This window comes from Phoenix dactylifera, unplaced genomic scaffold (genome assembly GCF_009389715.1).
Source record: "Phoenix dactylifera cultivar Barhee BC4 unplaced genomic scaffold, palm_55x_up_171113_PBpolish2nd_filt_p 002163F, whole genome shotgun sequence".
In the NCBI taxonomy this organism is placed as follows: domain Eukaryota; kingdom Viridiplantae; phylum Streptophyta; class Magnoliopsida; order Arecales; family Arecaceae; genus Phoenix; species Phoenix dactylifera.
In genome coordinates, this window is record NW_024069428.1 from 18,570 (window position 1) to 45,356 (window position 26,787).

Here is a 26,787-nt window from a genome sequence, read left to right on the forward strand (position 1 = left end):
AATCTCGCAAGAACTCGAACAAGAACAAGGAAGATGGTAGTCTGAGGCGAACTACAAACTCATTTAATAAAGTAAATTTACAATTTTACGGTTAGAAAAACATTGGTGTATGTAGATGCTTAAGTATGCTTAATTATGCCACAGGTACAACATGTTGCAATTCTTCTCGCACGATGCACGCATGCACTCAAGCCATTCCTGCTGTTGTGGCAAACCAATGATGTCTTTCGAGTTCCGAAGGGCAGCCCAGCAGGGATGTCATTAAAGTTCCAAGAATTGGCCAACAAAGTTCTCAGAGATGAAAAAGATCAACTGGTACATTTGCGAGCTGCCAGTTAGTGTAGTGTACATCTCATTTGTCTCCTTTTCCGACCCAAGTAGGATCAATTGCTCTTCAGTGATTATTCTGGTGTTGTTGAAAAGTCACATGCGAAGAAAAAAAGGAAAAGCAAAAAAAGCTGTCCATCCAAAGAAGATCTTACCCTGCTCAATCATGACCAGATACTGATTAGGATGGAAAATTTTGATCTTGCTGAACAAGAAGCTTGCAAAAATGGGTTGCGAGTTGTGACAATATTGATGCAGTAGGAAACAGGATATTAGCATGCAAAAATGATTGCAGTGTGCAAGGCCTTAAAAGAGTTATTTTTTTTGACGCATTTCTAACAATAATAATTGACTGAGAGAATGAGCAGCTTACTCTATAGATAGTGCAAGAGGAGGTCCGTGGAAGAGTTCTTCAGCCTGCAGCTCTGCCCAAGGTGAACATCACCAAATGCATACCTGAATTACCATTTGGATTAGCATCTAGAATGAGACATTTGATACAGAAAACAAAGTCAGATAGAAGAAATGACACAGAGGCAAATACATAACCTGTATTCACAATATTCAGGCCAGGCACACCGAGCTTTTCCATAATCCCAGTAACAGTCTGCATGCCTCAATGGACCACGCCTGGCTGCTCGCATGCCAATTTTAGGAACTCCAGAACTCAAATGGAGAAGAAGATTACAGAAAAAACACATGATGGGGATAATACCTTTTGTTACAAATTTTGATTTTGCATCAGGATGTATATCATGCCACATTTGAAGCCATAACTCACGCATTAAAACTTGAGATCTAACAAGATTTCTGTGGTTTGCTGTAAAAGAGAGATGATAATCAGGGACCCCAGTTTACGTCGAGGATTTTAAGAACAAAAGTTAACCATAATACGGTTATACAAGGATAAAACTACACAAGGAAAATTTGAACAAAAGCAGGGAAACACGGAGAACTTGCATCTTCTAGCAGAGGGTTCTCTCTAGTAAGTAGCGTCCCTATCCAAACAGTTTCTACCAAGGAGTATAATGTAAATTCACCTTCATACATATATTCCACCTCTGGAATGATTGAGAATCACCAATCATATCAATTCTAATTGGAAAGCAATGACGTAATAAATAGTGTAAGCTATTAACATGTCTACACATTTTTCAGGATTGTCATGAATCCTTATTAATCTTATTTCCATGGCCAAATAATAGACACAAAGCAACTTGTTTCTGAAGTGACGCACCTTACAGCAATCTTGGGATATTTGATTATTGATTAAATTAGAAAAAAAACTCTGAGATCAAGGGTAAATTACACTTACACCCGATAGTTTGAAAAACCAACACTTATCTCCCCGAAATTTATTTTTATCCAACACTTTAATCTATAAATTGACAGAATGTTAGTCAAACCATTAACCTTAAAAAGAACTCAAATACCGCATCAGAAAAAAAAAAATCAAAAATAATCAAAATAACCTTAAGTAACATAACAACCACCAAGGATATAAGGAAACATAAGCATCCCCCACCCCACCCCACCCCACTCAAGAGCAATTTAGACTTTTCACATGAGGTAAATAGTTTCACTAACACCGTTAATTTAATCAAGTGTAAGTTTAGATTTTACAAACTATTGGGTGTAAGTGTAATAAACGTAAACTTCAAAAGGGTTTTTGTAATTTATTCATAATTATTTTATATTCCATTATCTATACTTTTGGCATTTTAGAGAGTAAATCTCATACAGAATAAATATGGGTTCACAGTAACTCTTTCTCACTAGTAAATTAAAGTTATAATTCCTTCAGAATTTTTTTTTAAGAGATATCAGCATAAGAAAGTCATAATGTGAACATAGCTGGGTTAGGAGAGTCCATGTGCCACTTTAATTTGATTAGAAAGCAAACGAACAATCATATGGAACACAATCACATATTTCAAATATTGTAACTTTTTTTGAGTGGATATTGTTTTGGTGCAAAACAGGTTGTATTAATGACACTTCAAACTCACGGCCAGGTGATTAGGGCTTCAAATGATGCTAAGAAGGCTCTAAATCATCAGGTTGCCGAAAATAAAATTCAAAAAATAAAAACAATCAATTTATCCTAAAAATTAAAGATCTGACCAATCAGCATACCCTTATCCAGTTCCCAAACTGCTGTCCTCCTTCCTGGAATGCTTTCAGAATCTTCATAGTACGTTATATACTTGACACGGGGAGTCCTTGTCATGTTTGGAACTATGTCTTCATCCTGATGATGCTCTACATTCAGGCTTATCTGAACATCCGATCCGTCATGTTCAGACTGCACTACCAATAATAAGGATACAGGCATAAGTCTACACAATAGCACAACATATTGCATTGATAAAGAACATGCTTCCAAGAAAATATCAAAAGTATAAAGAGTTTCAAAAGACCAAGCCATAATTCTGAATCGAAACTTCATTTCAATCCAAATAAGGTACTATTAATCAAAACTTGAAATAGGGTAATAAGAAAGCATGAAAGCAAGATGGAAAATCAAGGATAAAATGTGTAGAGGTCACAAGATCCTAAACGCATATGTGCCTCACATAGTATAAGTGGCGCCTTGAAAACTTTGCTATTACCTTTGAAAGTTGGTGTGATGTTGAATTCAAGTTCCATACTCTGTGATATGGGCATCTTCAGCATTCTAGGACATGGTTTATATACTTGGCTGAAACAAACATCTCTCCTAGAAAGTTTTAGCCTTAGTTTGGACATAAACTAGCTTATTCTATATTTCAGCTCACAAGTTCAGAAGTCCAAAAATTCAAATGTTTTAGTTGAAACAGTGGAATGTTTAATGTAGAAACTCAAGGATTGAATCCTCAAAAATCCAAATCATTTGACAATGGTATATTCAACCAATGTTCTCTGTTAATTCCAAGTTCATTATTCAACTGATTAATTCTTTGATGGGTGAATTTACTAGCTTCAAATTAGTATGCCTCAACTGGATCGCCCTTCCAACTATATTCATGCACAGAAGTGTTCAACAGCCAGTACATTGATACAACAAGAATGTGATAAGCTAATAATCATAAATTACAACTAGCAAGTAATGTTAAAGAATTAGTATAACAAAAGCAAAAACTGAATCAATATAGAGAAGTCCTTATCCCATCTATATAGCTTCAGCTTTTCTATCCTCTTCTCATTCATTCCTATGGTGGTGTTTAGTGCCAGTCAGCAAAAGCTTTACAAAGCCTACATTGAAAAATAGAAGAGCAATGGAGAGATATAAGTGCACCTTCTCAATGTGGCTTAAGAGACCATTAGTATACCTGTGGAGCTCTTGTTATGTTTACTTTGGAACCAAGCCAGGTTTTGCACCACGAGAGGGAGTTATATGAAACCTGTCAAGTAGAACTTCAATAACAGATGACTAAATGCCAACTAATTTTGGGAATATTGGGCATCATATAGATATACTCTAATTCTATATCGAAATCCTAAAGACATCCATATACTAAATGATGTAGATTAGTTATCATCCATACGGTTCCATCCCCACTCACAGCTCCAGGATTCCCGCTGACTGAATTACCAGATCTGATAAGAATATATACAAAAAATAAATCTAAGAATGAAAATAAAAGCACTACATCCAAATGATAAGTTCCAAAAAAATTCAAAACTACTAGGTAGATAGGCAGACACGAGAATGAAGAATATTGTGTAAAAAATGAAGTTTGATAAGACAAACTATTCTATTGTAGTCACAAACAATAAAGTTAAGAATCAAGATGGTGGTATCACTTGTGAGTTGGGGTTTATCCCAATGGTCACACCCCTCCACTTAGCAATAGAGGTTCTGGATTCGAGTATTGGGTGGTGCATCCTCAAAAATTTGGGCTTGGTAATACAGTAAGGCTGGGTTTCCCTCCTTTTCTCTCTCAAAAAAAGAAGTGACTGTACCATTATAACTGATACTAGATATGCACAGACTGACTAGATATATTTTTTGATAAAACACAATTACAGACACATAATGAGCATATGAAATACCAATACATCCTTAGCACAATTCTCAGCAAGATACTTATACCTGGTAACATATCATCATTCTTGACCACACTGGGAAGACAACCTGCGGTTATTGTCACCTCGAAGCCTTTCTTTTTATTGAACTTGAATTGCTGCCTCATAATGTAATTGGCTCAAGTCCAAACCTTGACTTATTCTAAGACATCCTGCTTATACCTTTTTATGTATTCACCTGTCTCTTATTCATCATATTCTTCATGTTCTCTCCTGACCTATCATCATTTCCAATCCATACTGGGCTCTCCAATGGAATTATGCAGACATTGTAATGTAAAATAATGAAGTTGAAGATGCTGAAAGATTCTCAACTTCACTAATATGTCCAAGAGAATTAGTTGATCTAGCAGTTAAGATGGTCCATTACTTCATGTTGAAGCATCATGGTACTCTAATAAGCAGGATGATATTGATCTCAGGCTCTGATTTTTTATGCAACCTAATATAAGCTGACCACTGCTACCGACAAAGAGGTCCAAGCTCCAAAACATTGTCTCATTCCAGTGACAGCGTATCAAGAAGGTTAGCTAGATTCCCACTCAGTTGGAATAAGATTTCTTGGTTTGGATGAAATAAACATGTTCCTCAATGACCATCAACAAACAAATTATATTGATAAGCGACAAATGAGACATACAACCATCCACCCTTAAATTTGAAAACCGCTTAATAGTGCAATGCAGAAGAAACTGAAGCACTAATATGGACTTTGCACAAACTAAAATAACCTGACTGCTGCAAGGAGCTTCGTTTTCCATCACTCAGTTATTGTTTAACAATGGAATACTCTAGCCTACCTCTATGCAGCAGAAGACTCCAGCAATGAAGAGGAGCATTTAAGGCACCAAGAACCATGATTTAAGCAAACTTCAACAATGATTTCCCCCACCTAATCATAGCTATCAAGTTGAAGACACATAAATTCTGGAGCCGAACAACCGTTTAAAACACTAAAATACCCTTTAACATCGCACATGCCTCCATCGCCCCTCAAAAAAGCCAAGTCCATCTGGAAAAAAGTTGATGCAAGCAGGAACCAGCCAAGGCCCAGGCACAGACCAAATGGTTAGGCGACGGCACAAAGTTTGCTGTCAGAAGCAAATTCGCTATTAGAACGATCTTATGGTAAAAAACCTTCCAAAAGGCCTTTGAAGCAACCCAGTCCAACAACTCAGCTTGTTCCAATGACAGTCCATACATCATCTGAAAAATTAGGATGGCATCAACTTCAACGTCCAAAATCAAGTCAGACTCAGAGCCTAGAATCTAATGACACCCTGTTCACCATCAAATCTGATGACAAACTAACTGCCATCTGACCCGATTTAATGGCACTGGGCTCGGCGGCAGAATGAATTTTTTTCTAAAATTGCCCCTTCAGTAAGATTAATTGTTCTAGGGGTCTTAGGACTTGTTTGTCGATTTCTTGATCAAGCTCTAAGGGTATCCAGTCATTGCTATAATTTGATGGACCCTAGAGCCTGCAAATACCCCTCCCTCTATGTACCCTAGTTTTACATGTCAGTTCAATCAAAATTTTTTTGAGTACATGTTAACTCATGGTTTCCCTTTAAATTTTTTGCATGGTGGATTCTACGCGACTCTGGTAGATTCTGGGGCGCCTTGGTGGATCTGGAGATCGGTGGTGGCGAGGTAGATTTTGGCAGATCGGTGTCTCGTTCAATAACATGCAATGGATTCCGAGCAACAACGAGGGTCTTAGGTAGCAAGGTAGGCTACTAATTATCCCTAGTTAACCCTCAATTCCTTCTTTACTCCACAACCTTTAGATTTTAAAATTTATATTAGCTTTCTTACTTCTAGAGTTAGTTTAATTTCTTGCAATAACTAGTTCAATCTTCTTCTGTGTTGCTCTAAAACTCGTGCTAGGCCTCCCAGCTTGTATTAAATGCAAATGAAGAGAGAAACATATATCCTTCTATTGGGGAGTTCAAAACTTTACCAATAAAAAGACCCAACTTTCTAGTAATTTAGAAGTACGGGCATCACAGTGACACACACACATGTGAAGATGACGAGTAGTGGTAATGTTATTACTACCACCACTACTACTACTCCTGTACTACATGTATGTTATTTCTGTTACTATTAGATATATATAAGTTGGATCTGGGTTGACACTTGCCTTGAAAGCAGGGCTCCTTCAAGTTCATAAATAACATCAGTTATGATCCAGTTATCAGGATATGGTTTGCCACTGGGTGCAAAGTAGTATCCGACCTGTTTCATAAAATATAACAGAGCATCCATCAGCTAATAATCCTGAATAGCTGCAGAATTTTTCCAACATAAATAAAAGAATGGCTGATAGCTAAAAAAAAAACTAAATTCTTTGATGTAAGCGGATAAATTAATACCGACCCAAATGCATTGCATTAGCAACTTTTCTTGGTTATCATAAGTTATGAAAAATGCAAAATATAGAACTTAAGAATCAAGTCCTTCTGCAAGTTATTCCCAGGTTCTTTTCTTCATTATACCATAAAGTATCTTTGACTGCAGTAATGTTGTAGCATTACCATTAACCCATGCAACCCTTTTTAAATTTTTGAAGGGAATCTGAGAGCCAAAAGTTTTAAACATTGGTATTGAGCCACGTACCAGTTTTGTCCCGGAACGATCTACCACTGATACAGTCTGGTCGAACTGAGATAGTATCAAGAAGAGTGAAAAGCAATAGGTGCGGTCGGTATGAATCTGTCAATAGGCAACTGATATGGTGGGTACAGACAGGTTCAAGAGAGAACAGGTCTCTCGCATCTGTACGGATATCATTTTTCTACCAGAACATCATAATACCAGTACTACTTTATCGAACAGGCAATATTAAAATCCTTGGTGAGAGCACATTGTCTAGACATTATTTTCTATAATCTAAATTTTGACACTTGCATAAACATTTGTAAAATAGTAGAGATTGCAGCTAATTTGTGAGATCTTGAATCCATCAAGGATAAAATTACCGTATCATTTGAATGCCATGATATGTTTAAGGGCATAATAATAGTGTATAACAGCATAAACACCATCGTAAAATTAAAACTACATGTAACTACTGGCAGACAGCCTATGTTAACTTTGGCATTATAAAGATAAAGCAAGTGAATCCAGGATATATCAAGTGCAACAGTTTTCCAGCAGCAAGTGTCAGATATCCATTGCAAAGGAAATCATAACAAGAAAGATAAAAAGGAAATTGCAGCACATGCGTAAGCATTTAAATGAATTATAAAAGAAGTAAAGAATTATTTGTATACGTAAAAAAATAAAGATTAGTACACCACATAAATACACCTAGTTAGCAGAATAGAATAATGATGATAAAATTGGAAGCCTGGAAAGGAATCCATATTAATTTTGCTTGCAGAAAATATGTACATCTACTTTGTTCAGACAAACAAGTGATACCTCAGTCTTTAAATCAATCCCATATATGCAAAAGACATTCTTCAGTGGAGGTCTCTCCCAGGGTGTTAGAGGATTCAGCACTGGGTCATCCTGGTAGTACCTGAGGTTTACAGATTTCAATAACATGTTTCTCTTAAAAATTAAGATAAATTCATCATTATTTGAGATGGTAGCTGTGGCATCCATCCACAGCCTTGAACTGTCAAGGTTCTTTTACTTGGATTGTCCACCATGTAGAGATTGTTTAGGTTTTTCATTCTATGCCTCAGACATATTAGAATTTTGAAGAGCGATGCCAAACCAAATTTTATCATCATTCACTACCCGGTATCCCAACAAGTGATATCAGAACTCTAGCAGGTTAAAGTGGCAGCTGGATCCAGCAATAGCTAATTTGATAGTCATCCAATGATATGGATGGTGAAATTCTGCTTCATTAGCATTTGCAAGAGCAGAAACAGACAAGTAGAAGTTTGTGTGAGAAAAAGGAGAGAGAAGAGAGCAACTTTGCATTAGCTATAGTGGGTTGAGCAAAGGTGCAAAACTAGACCTAAGCATAACTTGCCACAATAAGATGATGCAAACCATAATATCACCGTGCACATGAGAATACAACCATTTCAACATGCACATGAGTTCATAAAATGGGTATCTGAAAAATGATGAACTCACTTCTGTAGCTGGTGCAGGAGTCTTTTGCTATCCGGATCATAGTCCTCTATTGCTTTGAAGAAGGTACCATCAGAAACTTCTCTAGCAGAAAAAGATAATTGAATAGGTCTTCCACATTCCATGCTAGAAGTCATGTCCTGAGCTACATCCGAGATTGATGGATAAGCATCTGAGCCTGCAGATTGAAACAGTAAATTGACTACACATAGAGCTTAATAGTACTTCTTTGAGAGAGAGAGAGAGAGAGAGAGAGATCAAAAGGCACCTTGAATAGAAGGAAGCTCAATATTTATAATTTCTGTCGGCCAACCAGAGTAGTTTGTTTGAAATTCTATTTCATCACAATGGTAAGCATGACGACGATATTCCCCTTCCTCAAAAAAATGTTTCCAGTAGACATTATCTGCTTTACAGTACTTTGAGAATGGCATCATCCATAAAGAAGAACCAAATGAATTATACATCAATCGTGCCGTTCCCTGATAAAATGTACTAGTTAAAACATAAGACAGGTTTATCAAATACTTGTGAATAAGGGCAGCATGCCCAGAATGCCTTAAGACCAAGTCAATAATTTGAGTGTAAAAGACTGTAGCCGCATAGAATAGCATCAGCAACAGAGGAGATGTACTCGAAAAGAAAGTATTAGAAGATGACCTGTTGCATCCAAATCAAAGCACACTATGCAATGGAAGTGGAATGGACAACATGGGCATATAATAATGGGATACATCTAATTGCAAAATCAATAGGTTAGCTACTTGCTATTAATTAGCCGAACCTCTTGCTAATAATCTTTCCCAATTTTAACCTAATAAGGCATCGTGCAAAGTGAAAACCTTCAAATAGTCGAAATTATGGCAACAAGGGAATGGGTTATACTTCTTTTCAAGAAATTTGGTATTTAGGATTTTAAGTCTGCTAGTGTCCTTCAATTTCAGCACCCTATTCTAGTTGTTCAGAAGCCCCTTAGGCACCTTTGCCTTGGACCAAAACATATACAGGTCCAACAATCAGACATGACTACATAAGAATTATGAAAGAATGTGGGAGAAGAAGTAATTAACTTGTTAATTTTCATCAGTGAGAAAGGAGAAAAAAGTATACGAAGTATATCTAAATGAACATGCCTAAGCCTGTAAAATACATGGCTTTCGCATTTGGAAAGGAAAGAGAAAATCTTAGAATAATCATTTAGCAAAGTTCATGGTAAGAGCTAGCAAACTCTAAATATTACTACATTATATATGTATTCATAATAACAATCATGACCTTAACCATCATAACTTTCCCCAACGATTTAGGACTCGTTTAGTTCACGGGAAGAATTTTACCTCATTGGAATGTATTTCTTGGGAAGCTGATACCTGGGTATATTATATCTAGAAAAGTAGTTTTGGCATGTTTGATTGGCCACGGAAAAGTGGCATAGGAAGCACATTTTTCGGAGCGACTTATGTTTGGTTGAGCATCTACTTTCTTGTAAAACTTGGGTAAAATCTCTTATGCCCTTAACAAATAGGCTACAAGGAAGGACATAAGTTATTAGGATTAAGGGCATTTTTGGGGAAAAAAAGGATTTTACCTTGGTTGGGAAAGTGGGTTTCCCATGTCCGCATGGGTTTCTATATCTCTAAGGAGGTGGAAAACTTATTCCTATGGGAAGGCTACTTTCCCATCTCTCTCATTTGAAATCTTCAACCAAACATAAGCTACTTTGTCATGTTCCCGTTGACCACACTTTCCCCCCTCCTCTTCCTGTGAACCAAACAAGTCCTTAGAGTCAGCTTTACAAATTCTCATTCCTACCTAAGACTGCCTCCGACGTTATATCAAGCCAACAAGGAATTCCCTTCATTCCTAGAATCAAATTTGGATCCATTTAATTTGCAACCATATGGACACGGATTTGAGTGGCATCAAGAGAATCTCCTCATTGCATAGTCAGAAAATCATTATAGCTTAACGCCTAAATTCTAGTAATCTCTCCATAACCCATTTTTTATTAGTAAATTTTTTTTAAGTAAATTTTGAAATTCACAAATCAATGATTTTTTGATAGTAGAAGCAACATATATCCTCAACAAGGAAAGAGTCGATTCCACACATTCACTGAACAACAAAAGGGCATGGCAAAGATCTTGCTTGCCCTTGTTAGTAAAATAGAAAGCTTGATGTTGTTGTCTCCACTCCTGAAGTTGCTGACAAGTGTTCCATACTGTAGGCTTATGTTTCCTTAAGAAAGGCACTATACTGTAAGTTATATTTAATGTTTCATGTGGCACATTAAATACCCATTTTTACCAACAATCCAAGGGACAGGCGATCATCTCATAACTTTAGCTTCTACTATGTCAGAGTGGAGAGCCTCCCCCTCCATATACCAAATGTCAAAAAGGTAAGCCACTTCCTGAAATTAGCTAAAGCAAAAAAGAAATTCAATTTATATAATGTGTGTTTGCACAAAAATAAGTTTAACTAGTTCAATTGATTTTGACGGGAAAAGAGAAAAGCAAGAAAATGTCTACACCAAGAAGCAAGACCACCATAGTCTGCTAAATTATAACTCATTAGCATTACCAGAAAGCTATTCTGGCCAATATTATCAACTATTGACATTTGTGCCTTCTATACGCGGTGCTCCTGAAGCATTCTCACCAAGGGTCTCCCAAATGATGTAACCAACTAGGAATTCTATTAACATAGGAGATAAATCTGTGACCAGCAGTAGCACAGGAAAAGGAGAAAAAAGGCACATAGCTGAGGTATGCATTAAGGAGAGCAAATGAATGTACCTCGGCAACTGGAAGACCAAATGTAAATCCGAATAGAGTGGCCTTGACTGATTCAGTAGAACCAAGAAGAGGAGCTCCTGAAATTAAATCACCAAACCAAAAGCATAAGGTAGAGAGCCAAGTGTTCAAGTAGAAAACCCATACGAAAGCAAAGTGAGCGCACCAACAGCAAAATAGGCATGTATGTGTTCATCAAGCCATTGGATGTAACGCTTTGGTGCAATTTCAAGTTTTAACCACTCTAAGAAATAGCGGAAAACATTGTTTCCCATTGAATGAGCAAACACCAAAGAGGGACCCCCGCGAAGTTTAAGTGCAGTTTCAAAAGTTAACCTGCAAGGTAAAATAAAAAATTAAAGTGATTATTAGAAGCATCTAATTATAATTAAACTGTTGAAAAAGTACAAATAATCAACTGTCTCAAACAGAATATGAGGCAAGATAGGAGGAAAAACTAAAAAGCATGCAAAATGAATCGGAAACGGAAAAATGCAAGCCATCACTCTCCAATCTTCATTATGTACACTCTAATTCAGAAGCAAATATGAGAATCCATCATCAAATTCTAATTCAAATCCATGCCTTAGAATTAAAATCTTTCAGTTTCCTCTTAATGATGGATTTAATTAGAAGTCGGCATGGTGTAATACATACCATGCCAGTGCCTAATGATCACACAACAGTAGCATAGCACCAGCTGGAAGCCAGTACTTGGTATGTTATCATGCCAGTACTTGCCCATCGGCACAAAATGATATAATATATACCATGCTAGTGACCATGATATTTCAATTCTTGCTTTTCTTTTTCTTTTTCTTCTCTTCTTCATTCTTTCTGAATCTTCTCCTTTCTTCTCCTCTCTCCTCCTCTCTTCTCCTCTATTTCCCCCCTTCTTCCCAAGCAAGGAGGGGCGAAAGGATCTTAGGAGGGGGGTGATCCTCGTCGAGGTATGAAGAAGGCGGTCGGCCCGAGGCCCAGCCTCTTTTCTTCTTCTTCTTTTCTTCTCCTCCTCTTTCTCCTCTTCTTCCTCTTCTTTCTTCCTCTTCTTTCCTCTTCTTCCTCTTCCTTCTTTCCCACGCACGCGGGCGCACTGCCCCGCGCGTACTAATGCGAACCGGATCGGTTCGCACCAGTACGCATTGAAAATCATTTTCCACAGCTGAACCGTACCAGTTGGCCACGGTACTAGTACGGTACGTGCTGAATCGGCCGGTACGGACCAGTTCAGTATACCATGCTAAGGTGATTGTGTGTAAGAAAGGAGCCCACCATGACACCTAATCTGTAAATGGTGGCCGGCAAATCCTACCTTATAGCTTCACAATTTTAACTTGTGAGTAGAGAGAAAGTCTCCAAGATTCATTGTACCAGGAAAGAATCTGGTTGATTGAGAATTCAAGATTTGCAATGGCAAATTGCATTCATCTGTCAAAACGGAAACAAAAAGCTGATGAGTCAAATTAGAACTATTTACCTCATTTGATGACTATTAGTTTGCTTGGATATAACAACTATGAGATTTCTTTCATCATCCTATATGTTTTCAAGTTATCTTGATTATGGGGGTTTCATCCCCTAAAAAACTTCACATCAAGATATTGTATCTATTGATTTAGCAAAAAGATAAACATACAAGTTCCATGCGCCAAAAAGAAGGTTTTGGGAGCATATGACAAAAAATGATTTTAACAATTTCTAATTAACCTTTTCCCTTCAGGAAAAAAAAAACTAATTAACATTTAAGTTCAGTCTGTAAGGGTTTAGATTAAACTTTGTTCTAAAACTAACAGCACAACTTGTTTAACCATTTCATCACTCAACATATCCATCCAATAAATGTCGTGAATTTAGAGATGGTAAAGCTTTTTGCTAGGTATCGCATGGGAGAAGTAGGCCTCACTGATGCTTTTGTTGCAATTTGGTGACAACAAGGAAAATGAAGAACAAGAACAAAATCACTGAACATTAGGTTCTATGAGCTTACCATCCTGTCAAAGGGAAAGGAGAAAAGATATTTAATTACAGACTTTATGACTTGTTATGCCAATCACTGCCGTTGCCCTATATCCACTACCAAAATTTCTTCAATTTTGCTTGATAATGTCCAAACAGTATGGCAGTTGGCATTTAGATATTATTCACTCTTTCTTCAATAAATTTGTTATATCAGCTTCATGTGAAGAATTAGAATTGCAAAATTTATGTTTCCGAAACTTTTTTCTGACTTCTGAAAATTGGTTCCATTTTAGCCTTCAAAAGCAGTTCCCCATCAGTTTTTGAAGTACCTTTGTCCAACCAATGGTTGTTATTAGCTACCAACATAAATTTGCTAACCTGAATTGGCAGGCCGCAACAATGAAGTTTCCCTAAAAGTGAGTACAACATCAGAGCCGCTGATAAGATATGCGAAAGATTAAATGAAATAAAGGCATCAAGCAAATTTCTATTAGAGGTGCTACTGAAAGTAAATAGACATAGAAAAAACACTACTGCAGCAATTGGCAAGGAAATCATTTGGAAAATAAGCAAAATAATATAACTGAAATATACAAACTTTAGTTTGTGAAAGTAAAGGTCTCGCTCCTCAAGCTTTGATGCTGATAACCTCCAATCATATGGAACAGCGATAATTGCATTAGCCTCGATTCCAAATTCAATGCACCATTTAAGCCATTCTTTCCAAACGGAAGAAAGAGGTCCTGGATTCATGACAAAAAAAAGTAAATAAAAATAAGAGAACAGAGGAATATACCAACATCCATTACGAGACATGTTCATGTAACAATGTAAAAGCCAATAAGTTGACTAGGCACAAAGAAGCATGAGCTACCTCATACTTAGTGAAGGAAATGCAGGCTGAAAGAAACACTATTTCGGCAGTAGATCAACAACTAAAATAAGCAGGCATTTACCTGTTATATATCCTGGATCCAGTTCTGTGATAGCAGAAAGACCGCTGTCAGGCCTTGATTTGCATTCAGGGTGATCAGTTTGATTGTAAGGGTCCAGCAACATGCACTTAAGCCAACAATTTACAGCAGAAAGAACCTGCAGAAGTCATGATTAAGGTACACATCTTGACATGTTCTATGATACCATCAGCTCATAAACAGTCCTAAAAATGGACTTGGCTACATAAGAAACAAACACCGCCAAAAAGTTAATTTACAAGTATGAGAATTAAACACTTGAAGCTATATGATCAATTAACATGAATAGCAAAAAAAATCATACTTGTCACTTATGTAGGTAAAGGTTAAACTTATGCATTGAGAAAATAGTGAGGCTAAACTTTCTTGACATGTGACACATGGTTATGTGTGGCCACTGAGGAACTGCAGTGACAAATCAATGAAGTATTTAAGTTAATCCAGTCCAAGTATAGGTCATGTTTGTATTGCTTTAAGAAAGTCCATTTGCATCTTTTAATGTAAAATTAGTTAAAAAAGGTACCTTCTAAAAAAGTTAGGCATTTAGAAATATTATCTAAGAAGCGTTTCCTGGAGAAGCAGAAGTCAAAAAAGCATTATTAGGAAAACTAACTTTTAGCTGCTTTTTTGGCGAGATTGCTCCATATTTTTCAAATATGGTAAGCACATCTATAAAGGTAGTTACAAAAAAGTGATTGCCAAATGTTAATATATTAGACAGTAGTTTTCTATTAATCTAGTTTTTGAAAAAAGGGGCTTTTGAAAAGCAGAAGCACCACCAAGCACACCTACAATACAAGAAATAAAAGAGAGATCATAATGAAACTAAAAGAAAATTTGGTGGTTGTGGGACTAAAGAGCACGGCACCTTAATAAAACCTTGGGCAAAGCAGCTTGAAATTCCCAGAACCTTTTTTGAGGGGGGAAGAAAAAAGAAGACTACAAGAAAGTAAAAAAGAAATTGATGGGAATTGGCAGCAAAGAAAACATCTTAACAAGAAGAGAATCAAAGCAGAAGGGGAAGGACCTAAGAGTCACCAAGAGGAAGCTGCAACACAAAACAGTGTGAAAACAGTGTGTAATGTAAACAAAGGAAAAGACCCACGTAGCAAGACATGATCTTGAGCAAACCTTGCCATGGGAAATGCATCGATCAAGCATTGACACCACCGTAATCCCAGATTCAGCATAATAAAAACGTAAGATCCAATAACAATATATATATATATATATATATATATATATATATATATATATATATATATATATATATATTAAAGAAAGAATGTAAAAAAAGTTGGGCCACACACTTCATGTTAACTCCTTGAAAATTGCGTTAACAATTTTAAAATCAATAGAAGGCTATTCAAATTGGAGATTCAAACCATTGAACATGATCTATGCTATAAAAATGTCTAGAAACCAAAATTTATGTATTTTGGTGGTCTCTAATGTATGCATCAAGTTGGAAAAAATGTGGCACATAGGATCATGATCTATATATCATAAAATATGACACTAAGTTTTAATTTATGTATTTTGGTGGTCTCTAATGTATGCATCAAGTTGGGAAAAATGTGACACATAGGATCATGATCTATATATCATAAAATATGACACTAAGTTTTAATTGTTAGATCATAGTTAAGCATAGTATCATGCTATTAAAAAAATCCATTTTGATACTTACTTGATGATTAAGTCAGAAACTACCAAAATTTATAAATTTTAGTTTCTAGCCACTTTTTGTAGTATAGATCAAGTTAACTTGAATTTGGATTGTCCATAATTGGCTTTGAATTTTTAACTCGGAGTTTACTGAACTCAAAAGGACAATGGTACCAAACGGGAGCAGAGTACAACATCCTGACAAGAAACAATCTCGAGCGAAAAAGTCAAACTCAGTGTAGAAAACCAATAAGAATCCAGCGAGAACAAAAGTTTATGAAAAATCGCTAGAGAGCGAGAGTCAAGGAAAACATCCCACCAAGAAACGGTCTTGACCAAAACCTATCAGAAAGAAGGCATCCATCAAGCATCCGCACTCATCCGGCGCAGTAAACAGACAAGAACCCAAGAAGAAAGAAAGAAACGGGAAGAAACAAGATTTGTTTTTTTGGGGGGTTAATAATTAATTACTCGGGTGGTGTCGAGCCAGACGGGGTCGAGAGGGTTGAAGTCGAGGGGGGAGTAGGGGCAGTCAAGAACCGACCAAGCCCTCAGCTGCGTCGACGCGAACCCGGGTATGATGATCCCCGACAGCTTCGACGCGTAAAGGTCTCGCTCCCCTCCTCCTGACGACGACGAATGATCCTCTCCAAGAACCACGCTGCCGACGAGGAACACCGGTACGAGAAGCAGAGAGAGGCGCCGCGTCCTAAGCCTTTGGGCTCCTCCTTCGACCGCCATCCCCGAGAAGAGCGCGAGAGAGAAAGACGAAGTATGGCAGTCTCTCGGTCTTCCTGGTTGGGGGAAGAAAGAGTGGCCGTTCGTCGCGTCGACCACGGGCTCCGAGTGGGAACGCAGCAGGAATAGAGAGAGAGGGAGAGGTTGGGTGAATCAAACCCGGGAAATCGGGGGAGGAGGAGGGAGCGAGAGATCTCATCCGACGGAGCATCGGCGTTCCAAAGTTTCCAACGGCTCAATCTCGCCAGTCCAACCCCCCCATTGGTCGATCATCGATAGGCTCAATGATTAGCGTTGGACCGTCGGGTTAGGGCGGAATTTTTATTTGGACCAAGCCAACGGCTGAGCCGGTGGACTAATCCTTCCAAAAGCCAACATGGTTCTGGCTTCTTTTTTTTTTTTAATCCGTATTTGGCTATGCTGCTTCCTAGTTGAATTGGTCAGCAATGAACATGATCCAACTAATAATCTCTTCAATTCCAATAGTAGACAAACTATCAGCTGGTCTGCATTCCAATAGTAGAGATACTACAGAGCAATCTTAAAAAGATGGCCCTAATTTCTAAATTTTTTATCATAAATCACAGTCGACAAACTATCAGCTAGTCTGCATTCCAATAGTAGAGATACTAAAGAAGAATACTAAAGAGGTGGCCCTAATTTCTAAATTTTTTTATCATAAAATCACATTCGACAAACTATCAGCTGGCCTGCATTCCAATGATAGGGATAAGATCAGGGCACTCATGTGCATACAAAGATAGATTTTATGAGGCAAAAAATTACATGCTATCTTAGTTAAATGAGTAACATGTATATTATAGACGGCCTTTGCTTGGATTCATATACATAAGTTTGATTATCCTCACAAGATACATGTTCTTAGGCTGTATTTGGTTTGGCAATAAGAAATTTCAAATATCAAATATCTATTTGAAAATTTATCCACAACTTATTCTTATTTTTTTTGTTGCAGTTTTCAAAATAAATTTAGATCGAGGGATTGGGGGTTTAAATTTTCTCCTTTTTTTCTTCAAAAAGGAAACAACCATAAATTGCTTGTGGCTTCTCCCTGGAAAGTAATCCATGGCATAGGCTTAGGCATCTGGCCGCTTTTTTTTTAAAAAAAAAGGTTGTGCATGTTTTGCTGCCACACCAAATAAGGTCCGATGGGGTATTTGTGTTATATATTAGTTGAAAGATGTTTACAATAAATAAGTAATTGGCATCTGCCGTGTACAAACGATCTATTTTGAAGAAGGACCATCTCGTGAATGGATGTGACACAAATGTTAAATTTCTTTAATAAAATTTGATAAATATACTCTCCACCTACGGTAGAGTAAAGTTTCTCCCCTCCCTCTCACATGTTAGACTTTTATATGGAGAGAGAGATATAGTACTATATTATATATAGTATTATATTAATAGAAAAGAATACGAAAATCAAGAAGAAAGTGGCATGTCTAATCCTCTCCATGAATCAAGATGAAGTTAGAGGAGGTGAGAACAAAGAAACATATGGAGACCATATTTACTTGCATTGTATCCCAAAATCCTCTTAATATTCTAGCCAATGCCAACCAAAATCATATCTATCCATGTTAAAGCTGATCAAAATTCTACATGTGTGAAATCCCCACAAATATATTCAATTAGAAATAATAATATTTGTTTAAATTGTGATGAATCTAACTTATACTGTTACTTCTCTCCCTACTTATCTTAGTCATGCTTGTGCTGCCATCAACATGAGATGAAACTGTAGATAATAATATCTTTGTTCACGTAGAAAACCTATAGCAAAATAGATATGTTGTGCGCTGAAAAGGGGTAAGTGCATGGGATGAATTGGTCTTGTTTTTCAAGATAAAATATAATTTTATGAGATGGTATATCTATATCATTTTTTTTTGGACAAGGGCTCATAAAATTTCAATAAAATTACTGTAGTCCATTACAATTATGACGGCCATACTTTTTTTAATCCAGTTAGTTTGTTTATTTGTTTGTTTGTTTTTTTTTTTTAACACCAACACCTCATAAAGAAAATAAGGAACCCCTGTTTGGTTTATTTAGAGGAAACCCACCAAAATAATGAGCCACAAAGAAGGCCACTTGGTCAACTATACTATTCGTCTTTCAATAAATATGGATAGTTTGGAAGAAGTTATATCTCTCCGCAAGCCTCTGGATGTCATAGAGTAGATGTTGTCCGTTCGTCACAGCATGTTGACCTTGTATCCACTCGATTTCCGTAGCTGACTCTCTTTCAAGATGAATGCATATCGCACCCAGTATGCCAAAAACAAAAATTACTATTAGCGCATAAAACAAAAATCAATATAGATAAATTTAGGCATCTTATTGTTTGATAAAATAATTTTTAATTGCTTTTTCAGAGTGATGGTATAGTATTGATACAACACTATTATATTACAATAATAACAATAAGATAATAACATATTATATATATATATAATATATATATATATATATATATATATATATATTATATATATATAAAGAGAGGCATGTATGTGTGTAAGGTAATAAATATTGTCCGTACCGGGCAGAGCGATTGGGATTCGGCAGCAGCATCGGCACAAAATCTTCTGCACTAGGATTCGCGCCGGATATATACGGCTCCATCAGAACCGCCTTTCATCGACGCAACGGCTATTTCTTTCTTTATTTCCTTCGTTTATTTTTACCGGCGAAACCTAGCAACCTCTTGGATCCCAAACCACAACGGCTATGAAAGAAAATGGCGTCAGCCAATCAGGGCTTGGATTTTTCCGTTCCCTTCCATTTGTCCGCGCCCGCGGAGCGACCGAGGCGATCGATCTCCCCGTATCCCCTGATGGCGGCAGCCGACGATCGAAACCTCCAAAACCCTCTCTCCCTTGCCATAGCCTTCCTTGGATTCGTCCCTGGAGGCCGCGGAAGAGCCTTCGGCCGGAGCTCCAGCGGAATCGTCACTTCCTGTTCCTCCCATGCCCTCTTCTCTGAGGTTCCGTTTCAGGGACCAAGAAACGGAAGGGGATTCGATGGCTGACGAGGTCGAAACCGAGGGGTCGTCAGGTCCGAGCTCTGATTGCGGCTACGAGTCCGAGCTCGACTCCATGACAGGAAAGGTACGTTCTTCGCTCGCTGGGATTCCTTCTGAAAGGGCTCCTATTCCTACACCACCAAGATGTTCCCCCTTTTTTCCTTCTTTATTCAGTTTGGATGTTTAGAATATGATGATTTTGCCCTTTTTTCCTTTCTTTCTTGTTATCAGTTGATTTGTGTTTGTCTTGATCAAGATTTTGGGTTGTTTGTTGTGCAATTCATATGAGGAGAGGATCTTTTCTATATTAAAAAAAAAGAAGAAGAAGAAACGAAGGGAGGATCTTTATCTGGTACTCGGGCCATGAAAGGATATGTAAAGGAGGTGATCAAGAATTTTGGCTATTTCGTTTGTTCATAGCTGAAACTGGATGAATCAGTTCCCTTTTTTCCCAACAAAATGATAGATGTTCTGTACCGTTTTATCTCTCGTAACTTTGTTTGACATGGATACCATTAAATAACTGCCCTCTCTGTGCATCTGTCTACCTGTGGGAGCAGGCAGCGGCGTGGGTGCAGGCACTGCAAGCATGCATGTGAAGTTGTAATAAGGCCGGGCTAGGATTTCCTAAACTCTTAGTTTGGTTCATCTGAAAGGTTTGCGAAGAAATGCACCTTGCCTACTAGAAATTAAGCATAATCCATCGCTTGGAGAAAAAGAGTTGTATATCATTGTATTAATGTGGGATTTTGCAATTTTTCAATCAAGCTTCCACTTCGTAAAGCTACCATTGTATGGTGCAAATTGTCAAAGAATGATATGACATGCCTCTAAGAAGTTTCATGACCGCACAATATGTAGAGTTGGGGCTTCATTCATAAAGGTGATTCCCGCCTTTTTCCCTCCTCCCTTCTTTCTTCATTCCAACTTTGAAAGTAGGAGCAGCACAAACAGAAATGGGAGTTAAATGGAGAGAAACATTTGAGGTGGTTATGTGCGTGCAGTCTAGGCCAGCAGCAACCTGAGAGGGGGAAGTTTTGATTATAGGCTGAAGGTTCGAGAAGGAGGAGGAAGGGACCAAGATGATTTGGAGGGAGTGTTGGAGATGTGAATCAATTCTGAGGGCTTGTTCTTCTGTAAATGCCAATGGTGAAATAGATTTTATATCATTCATTAAATAAGCTTGGTACTAGTGTGGTCACATCACCATTGTTTGTGATTTCTAGGGGTATCAAACGGTCTAAGCAGGTTGAGCTCAGCTTGGGCTTGATTCAGAAAGAGCTGGAATCAAGCTTGGTTTGAAGCTAAACAAACCAAACTTGAGAAATTAATTTCAAGCTAAACCAAATTTGACCTTGATCATTAGGCTAAAGATGGCATACTGGATCGAGCTTGGTTCAATAAATCTCAAATATATTTAAATCATATATAGGCTAGATCATTAGATTAAATTTTAATTAGTGGATTTTTTATTCTTTGGATCGATTAACCGAATCAAACCTCAAGCCAAGATAAAGGTTTTAAAGCATCGAGATTTCAGTCATCTTGATGGGTGACTGATAATGAGATGGACCAGTATCTTGGTTTAGCTTGGCCAAGGTGGCATGCTGGAAAATGTTCAAATTAACTGAGATATCTGGAGATGTCAATCAACATCCAAAGGTTGAGAGTTGTTCTCATTGATTGGCATATTGTATCAACTGATTTAAGGGACTAATAAATAAACAGCAGAACTCCACACTCTCAACGTAACAAAATAGGAATCCCACTAGATATTCTTGTTTAGTTTCTCTCACCCTCTAGCCTAGTCTTGTTTCCAACCCCAACCATCTGTATCTTGTTCAGGTCCCATCTGCAAAGATTGTTGTAGTCCTCTGCCACCACTATTCCTCCAGCCACCAAAACTCCGCCACTTGCAGTCCAGCATTATTGATATTCACTTCCTCCTATATCTCTTCCTTTCCTCCTATATCTCTTCCCTTCCTTCTCTCCGCCTTGTCGAATTTTGCATATCCAGCCCTCAATCAGCCACTATGCTCACACGCTATGGCTCTGGCAACCATTATCAGCAATCCATTATCATATTTAACTCAATAATCAATGATTATTAGTTACAATATGGTAATAACCAAAGTTTTAGATTTTAATACTGGAATCATGGTAAATAGAGATTGAGAAATATTGGTTGATTTATTGATATCGTATTGGCATGTATCCTCGAGCATGTTGTTTATATCGGCCAATATAATAAGGCTTGATATTTATTACTTACGATATGAACCGGTATCTCCAGATATTGGCCAAAATGACAACCTCGATCAAACTTGAAATCAGAAATCGAGTTCTCATTCAAGCTTGAACTAAACTTCATTTAATCTCCAGTTGATGTTAGCTTGATTTAGGATTATGAAGCCAATATAATTAGCTTGTTTTCAGCTTGGTTCAAAATTAAGCTTGATTTGAGCTTGAAATAATGGTAAACACATCAAGCTTGATCTCGGAGTTCAAACTCGAAGCTAATTTCAATAAAAATTTAATCAAACCTGAGCCCAATCAAGCTCAACTTGGTTACACCCCTGGTGATATCACTTTTAAATGATTGTCTGATCTCTAGATTCAAGTATATTAGTTATAAAGCTAACTTTAGTCAGTTCTAGATTCATTACCATATGAACACACTACTTGGCTGGCAGTTTTATTATGCAATAGGCAAGGTATGACATCTGCTGTCTTACAATGGATTGAACTGTCGTGCTAACAAATATTGATACTTACATCTAATCACTTGCCTTGTAGGGAATAAAGCGCCTTTGTTCGGAGCTCCTTGAGTTAAAGAAAGCATCAGATGAAGATTTTCAAAGAAATCTTTACTCAAATTATTCAAACCTTTATCAGGTAATATTTTTTCTTTAATTTTTAATTTTTTTGGAATGTATCAATCAACAAGAGTTTGTACCGTCATTGTCATTTGCTATTTAACATATTCACCTAAAAAGGACACTTTTTTTGCACATATGCAGTTTGTCAGCTGTCAGCTTTTCCTTGTTGACATGTACCTATGCCATGCTGTGACTTTTCATGTATTTATATATGTATAAGGAGAAAAGAAGAATGGATTCGGTTATGTACTAGACATGTTAAAACCAGCAAGCTCAGAGCAGTTTCTTCTCCTTTGGTGGAAAAACGAGCTATAGATGTTGCTATTCCACTTGTCTAATTTTTTAACACCTGAAGAAGGATTTCTTAAGGAAGGGAAGTTGGAGAATTAATGGACATTTCCTTATAGTTAAGTGGGATATGCTGGCAGAGAAGTCCTGTTCATATACATCTAAGCATATGGTATTGTTCATGTTAGGAAAACTCTTCTGATGTAGCATATACAACTACAGGAGTTCGGATTGATGACTTTACCAGTTCCTTCCATATAGTAATTTAGTTACAAGAGAAAAGAGGTGAGAATATTGTTAATTTGGAGTTGAATCATGTATAAAATTTGTTTTGGAAGATACCTTTGAGATCTTTTACTTTGCTTTGAATAGAAACAGAATGGTTGTGGATTGTAATAAAATGAGAAAATAGACGGTAGTTCAGTTCCCCCAAACTAGATAATTTATAGTTTATAACCCTGCTGATGTGCAAGATATTCAATTGAATGAAAATGAGTATTTGGAGATAGGAAATGGTGGGCAGTAAGGACTGTCGTACCGCCCAAACCGCTCGGTTCAAGACGTACTGAGCTGTAATGGGGCTGGACCAGCACAATTCCGCCCCTTGGTTCGAGAAACCAGCGAGAAAAGGGTAGAGGGAGAAAGAAAGAGAAAAAGAGAGAGAGAGAGAGAGGGAGGGGGAAAGAGATGCTAGAAGAGGGGAGAGGGGGGGCTCAGAAGCCCTTCTCTCTTCCTCTGATGATCCACAGGGGCCGCTGGGCAGAGTTCCTGTTTTGAATGAAATAGGAGCTCAACCCCAAAGATTTTAATTTTTTTTTGATCCCTCCCCCTTTGTCTCTCTCTCTTCCTCCCTCTCTCTCTTTTGGCCGAGCCTTTGTTTCGTTCAGAATAGGGCTTCACCCAACGAGGCTTGCAGACAATCGGAGGAGGAGAGGAAGGCTTACCAAGCCTCCTCTCTTTCCCTCTTCCGACATCTCTCTTCCCCCTCCCTCTCCCTCCCTCCTTCCTTCCCTCTCTCTCTCTCTTTCTCCCTCTGGTTTCCTCTCTCTCCCCCTCCCTCTGGTTTCCTTGGTCGGTTTGCACTAGAACGGGCACGGCATGGTACTGTACCATACTGTACCACATTGCCAGCCTATTAGCACAGGAGCTAGTTCTAGTACTATGTATCTTGGTAGGTAGCTGTAATAAGATCATTATTAAGATTCATGAACAGTGGGGAGCTATAAGCCATGCTTGTAGAGCAAATTTGTTGCCTTTTTATTATGACAGCTTTTGCATATTATAGTGAAACCAATAAGTACAATTTATGAGCTTGGAAACGATCTTGTTGAATAAGTTTTTTTGTGCAGAATATTTGAAGAAGCTAGAAGTGTGGAAAGTGATCTCATGGAACTCAAACGTCATGTTTCAACCCAAAGCAAAGCTCATCAATGATCTTATGAACAGCCTCAATTTAGAGATCCTATCTAGCAATATGAGGAACGAAGCTGAAGACGGAAGATCTTGACCCATATTCTCCTAAAAGCTTTGGGACTGATATGTATGATACTCTGGATACATTGGATGTTCTTCTTTCTGAACACCAATTAGAAGAAGCTCTAGTTGTTTTGGAAGTGGAAACCAAAACCTTGCAAATGAATGCACAAGAAAGACCTTTTTATCCCCAATGATCATTGTCATATACGTCTGCAATATCTGATAGGAGGGACAGGTTAGCTGATCAGTTTGTTTGTTTAGCTGAACATCCAAGAGTGTCTCAACCACGAAATGGCAAAGGCACTCTGTGGGCTCTGCAGGCTTTGGTGAAAATCAGCGGCGCAAACTTTTTACTGGCTCAAGTATTTCCATTCACACCTTGGCAAAATTATGTGCAAGAACTGGAGCGCTCAAAACCAGAATCTTCATGGAATGTATTTAAGGGAACTTGCAAATATTGTATTTTCTGTCATATCTCAAGCAGCAAGAAGCTTTGTTATGTTGCATGGTGAAGCATCTCCCTATTCTTCGGAACTCATACAGTGGGCCAAGGAAGAAATCAAAGTGTTCAGTGATAAATTTGATAAGCATCTCAGATCTATACCAGAACTGAGTGGGGGCTTATTTTTGGTAGTTGATGCTGTGAACACTGCTTCTCCCTTTGCTCTTCATTAAAAACTCAGAGGATATTTTTGCAGACAGACTTGATGAAATTGATCAGGCCTTGCATGGAAGAGGTGTTGCAGATGCATGTGGACTACTTTAAAAAGGTTGTCAGGATTTGGACAAGTACTGATACTTGGCTCCTTGGTAAATTTTTCCTTCCAGGAATGTTGAGGAACAAAACATCTCAAACAGGCATTGAATACTGCCTACTTAGTAGCAGTGGAAGGAAGTTTGTTACGCTAATGCAGGTGCGTGATATTTCTTAGAAATACCGAATGCATTATGGTGATACAAGTTAACATCTTGTCTTTAAAATCTCGAATGGCATTAGAATAAGACTTATAGCTTTTTGAGGACTGTGGATTTATGCTTCATTCTTTCCATCCTTTCAATATCCTCTGGAAAAATTGATGATGGTTATTTGTTGTGATTTCCATGGTACATAACTATATATGATTTAGTATCTAGTTTGTTGAACTTTGAACATGCAGAAATGAAGAATGTAGTTGAATTATATGTTGTTGCAGTTGCGGTGTACTTATTAATTTGAGACAAGCATTGTTATTTCATGCATCAAGCGTAACTGAGATATTTCTGCTTTTGATCATTTGTCTCTCTTAGTTGGGCAGACTTCAGCAGATAATCATATGTCCCATGGTGGTGGATGCGCATCGAATATAACTGGGCTATTAGATATTTACCCATGCCTAGTTTGCATGCATGGAAAGAGCCTTTCACATTTCAATATCTACCTTTGAGAAATGAAAAGAGTTCTTGCATATGGCCTCCTAATCTTGGATCATATATTAGCTACTCACTAAGGCAGGCTGCTAATATTAGCTATACAAGCCCATAATGGATTTTGAATTTAAAAATGAACTCTCTTTTTTCACATGTAGAAGCAATTTTTTAAGAATTTCCGACCATGTGGCAAAAGCACTATTGCTGACTAATCAAGATCCAACTATCCAATCATATTGCTGTTTAATGGTTGCATGTGCGTCAGAAATGGATTAAACGAGTGACCATAGCACAAATGTCATGTCTTATCCTACTTTATGTGAATCAGTAGCCCATTTCAGTTCTCCGATAAGAGCTGCACTCTCAGTCAGTACAAGCATTTCTGAATAATTTGTCATGACTTTTTGCAGCTTATAATAGTTCCCGTCTTTGATTAGAACTTAGCTTGCAGCATATTGAAAGAACAACAGAGTATTGTTGGTCATGGACTGAATCTAGATGCATTATGCACATTATTGGCTTAATGACTGTTCTTCTGACATAATGGATTCCATATGCAGTATAAAATCATTTAAGTCATCATGCAATGAAACCCAGATGCATCATCCATATTATCAGCCTAGTGTTTTATCTTTCTCCTTTTCTTTTCACATATTGTTGTTCTTGCTGTTATAGATTGCTCGTTTATGTGAGCTATCAGCTTGCTGCTTGTTCTATATGTCACATGCTCTTGGATGCTGATAAAAATTTGTTGTGTTATCATATAGACGATCTTCCATCAACCTATTAATCTGTTAATTTAAAAAATTATCTTATTGAGTGATTGAAGATTATTTTATGCATAAATTGAAGACAAAGTGATGGAAATCAATTGAGATGGTATGCACATGTACAATAAAGACATGAGAGGGCTCCAATAAGGAGAGGTACTTTACTTCATGTTGAAGGTTGTAAAAAAAAAGGAGAGGGAAGGCCAAGGTGATGTGTAAGGAAGGGCATGGAGAAGCTTGCAATAACATAGATGTGGTTCTAAATAGGAATGTCATATGCATGAG

At 37.5% G+C, this 26,787-nt stretch overlaps 1 protein-coding gene across 9 annotated transcripts; it reads right to left on the reverse strand.

The window, feature by feature from the left end:
* Nucleotides 1-43: 43 nt before the first annotated feature.
* On the reverse strand, nucleotides 44-16,877 carry LOC120109425 (phospholipid--sterol O-acyltransferase-like). 9 transcript variants are annotated; one of them, XR_005510308.1, is made up of 17 exons: nucleotides 16,364-16,877; nucleotides 14,207-14,342; nucleotides 13,849-13,993; nucleotides 11,458-11,627; nucleotides 11,295-11,371; nucleotides 8,765-8,978; nucleotides 8,500-8,674; nucleotides 7,828-7,927; nucleotides 7,021-7,116; nucleotides 6,545-6,639; nucleotides 3,873-3,906; nucleotides 3,639-3,710; nucleotides 2,464-2,637; nucleotides 1,043-1,147; nucleotides 877-961; nucleotides 702-783; nucleotides 44-408 (listed from the first exon to the last, which is right to left on the reverse strand). XR_005510308.1 is itself a non-coding variant. In XM_039123186.1 (17 exons), the coding sequence occupies exons 1-16, from the start codon at nucleotides 16,631-16,633 to the stop codon at nucleotides 702-704; spliced, it is 2,025 nt and encodes a 674-aa protein (XP_038979114.1). In that variant the 5' UTR covers nucleotides 16,634-16,877; the 3' UTR covers nucleotides 44-483; nucleotide 701. The 9 variants fall into 9 exon arrangements, 6 of the variants coding, with proteins under 6 accessions (XP_038979114.1, XP_038979112.1, XP_038979111.1 ...); XR_005510306.1 differs by having other exon boundaries at nucleotides 44-483; nucleotides 701-783; nucleotides 877-957; nucleotides 2,464-2,632; nucleotides 3,855-3,906; XR_005510307.1 differs by having other exon boundaries at nucleotides 3,855-3,906.
* Nucleotides 16,878-26,787: the final 9,910 nt, after the last annotated feature.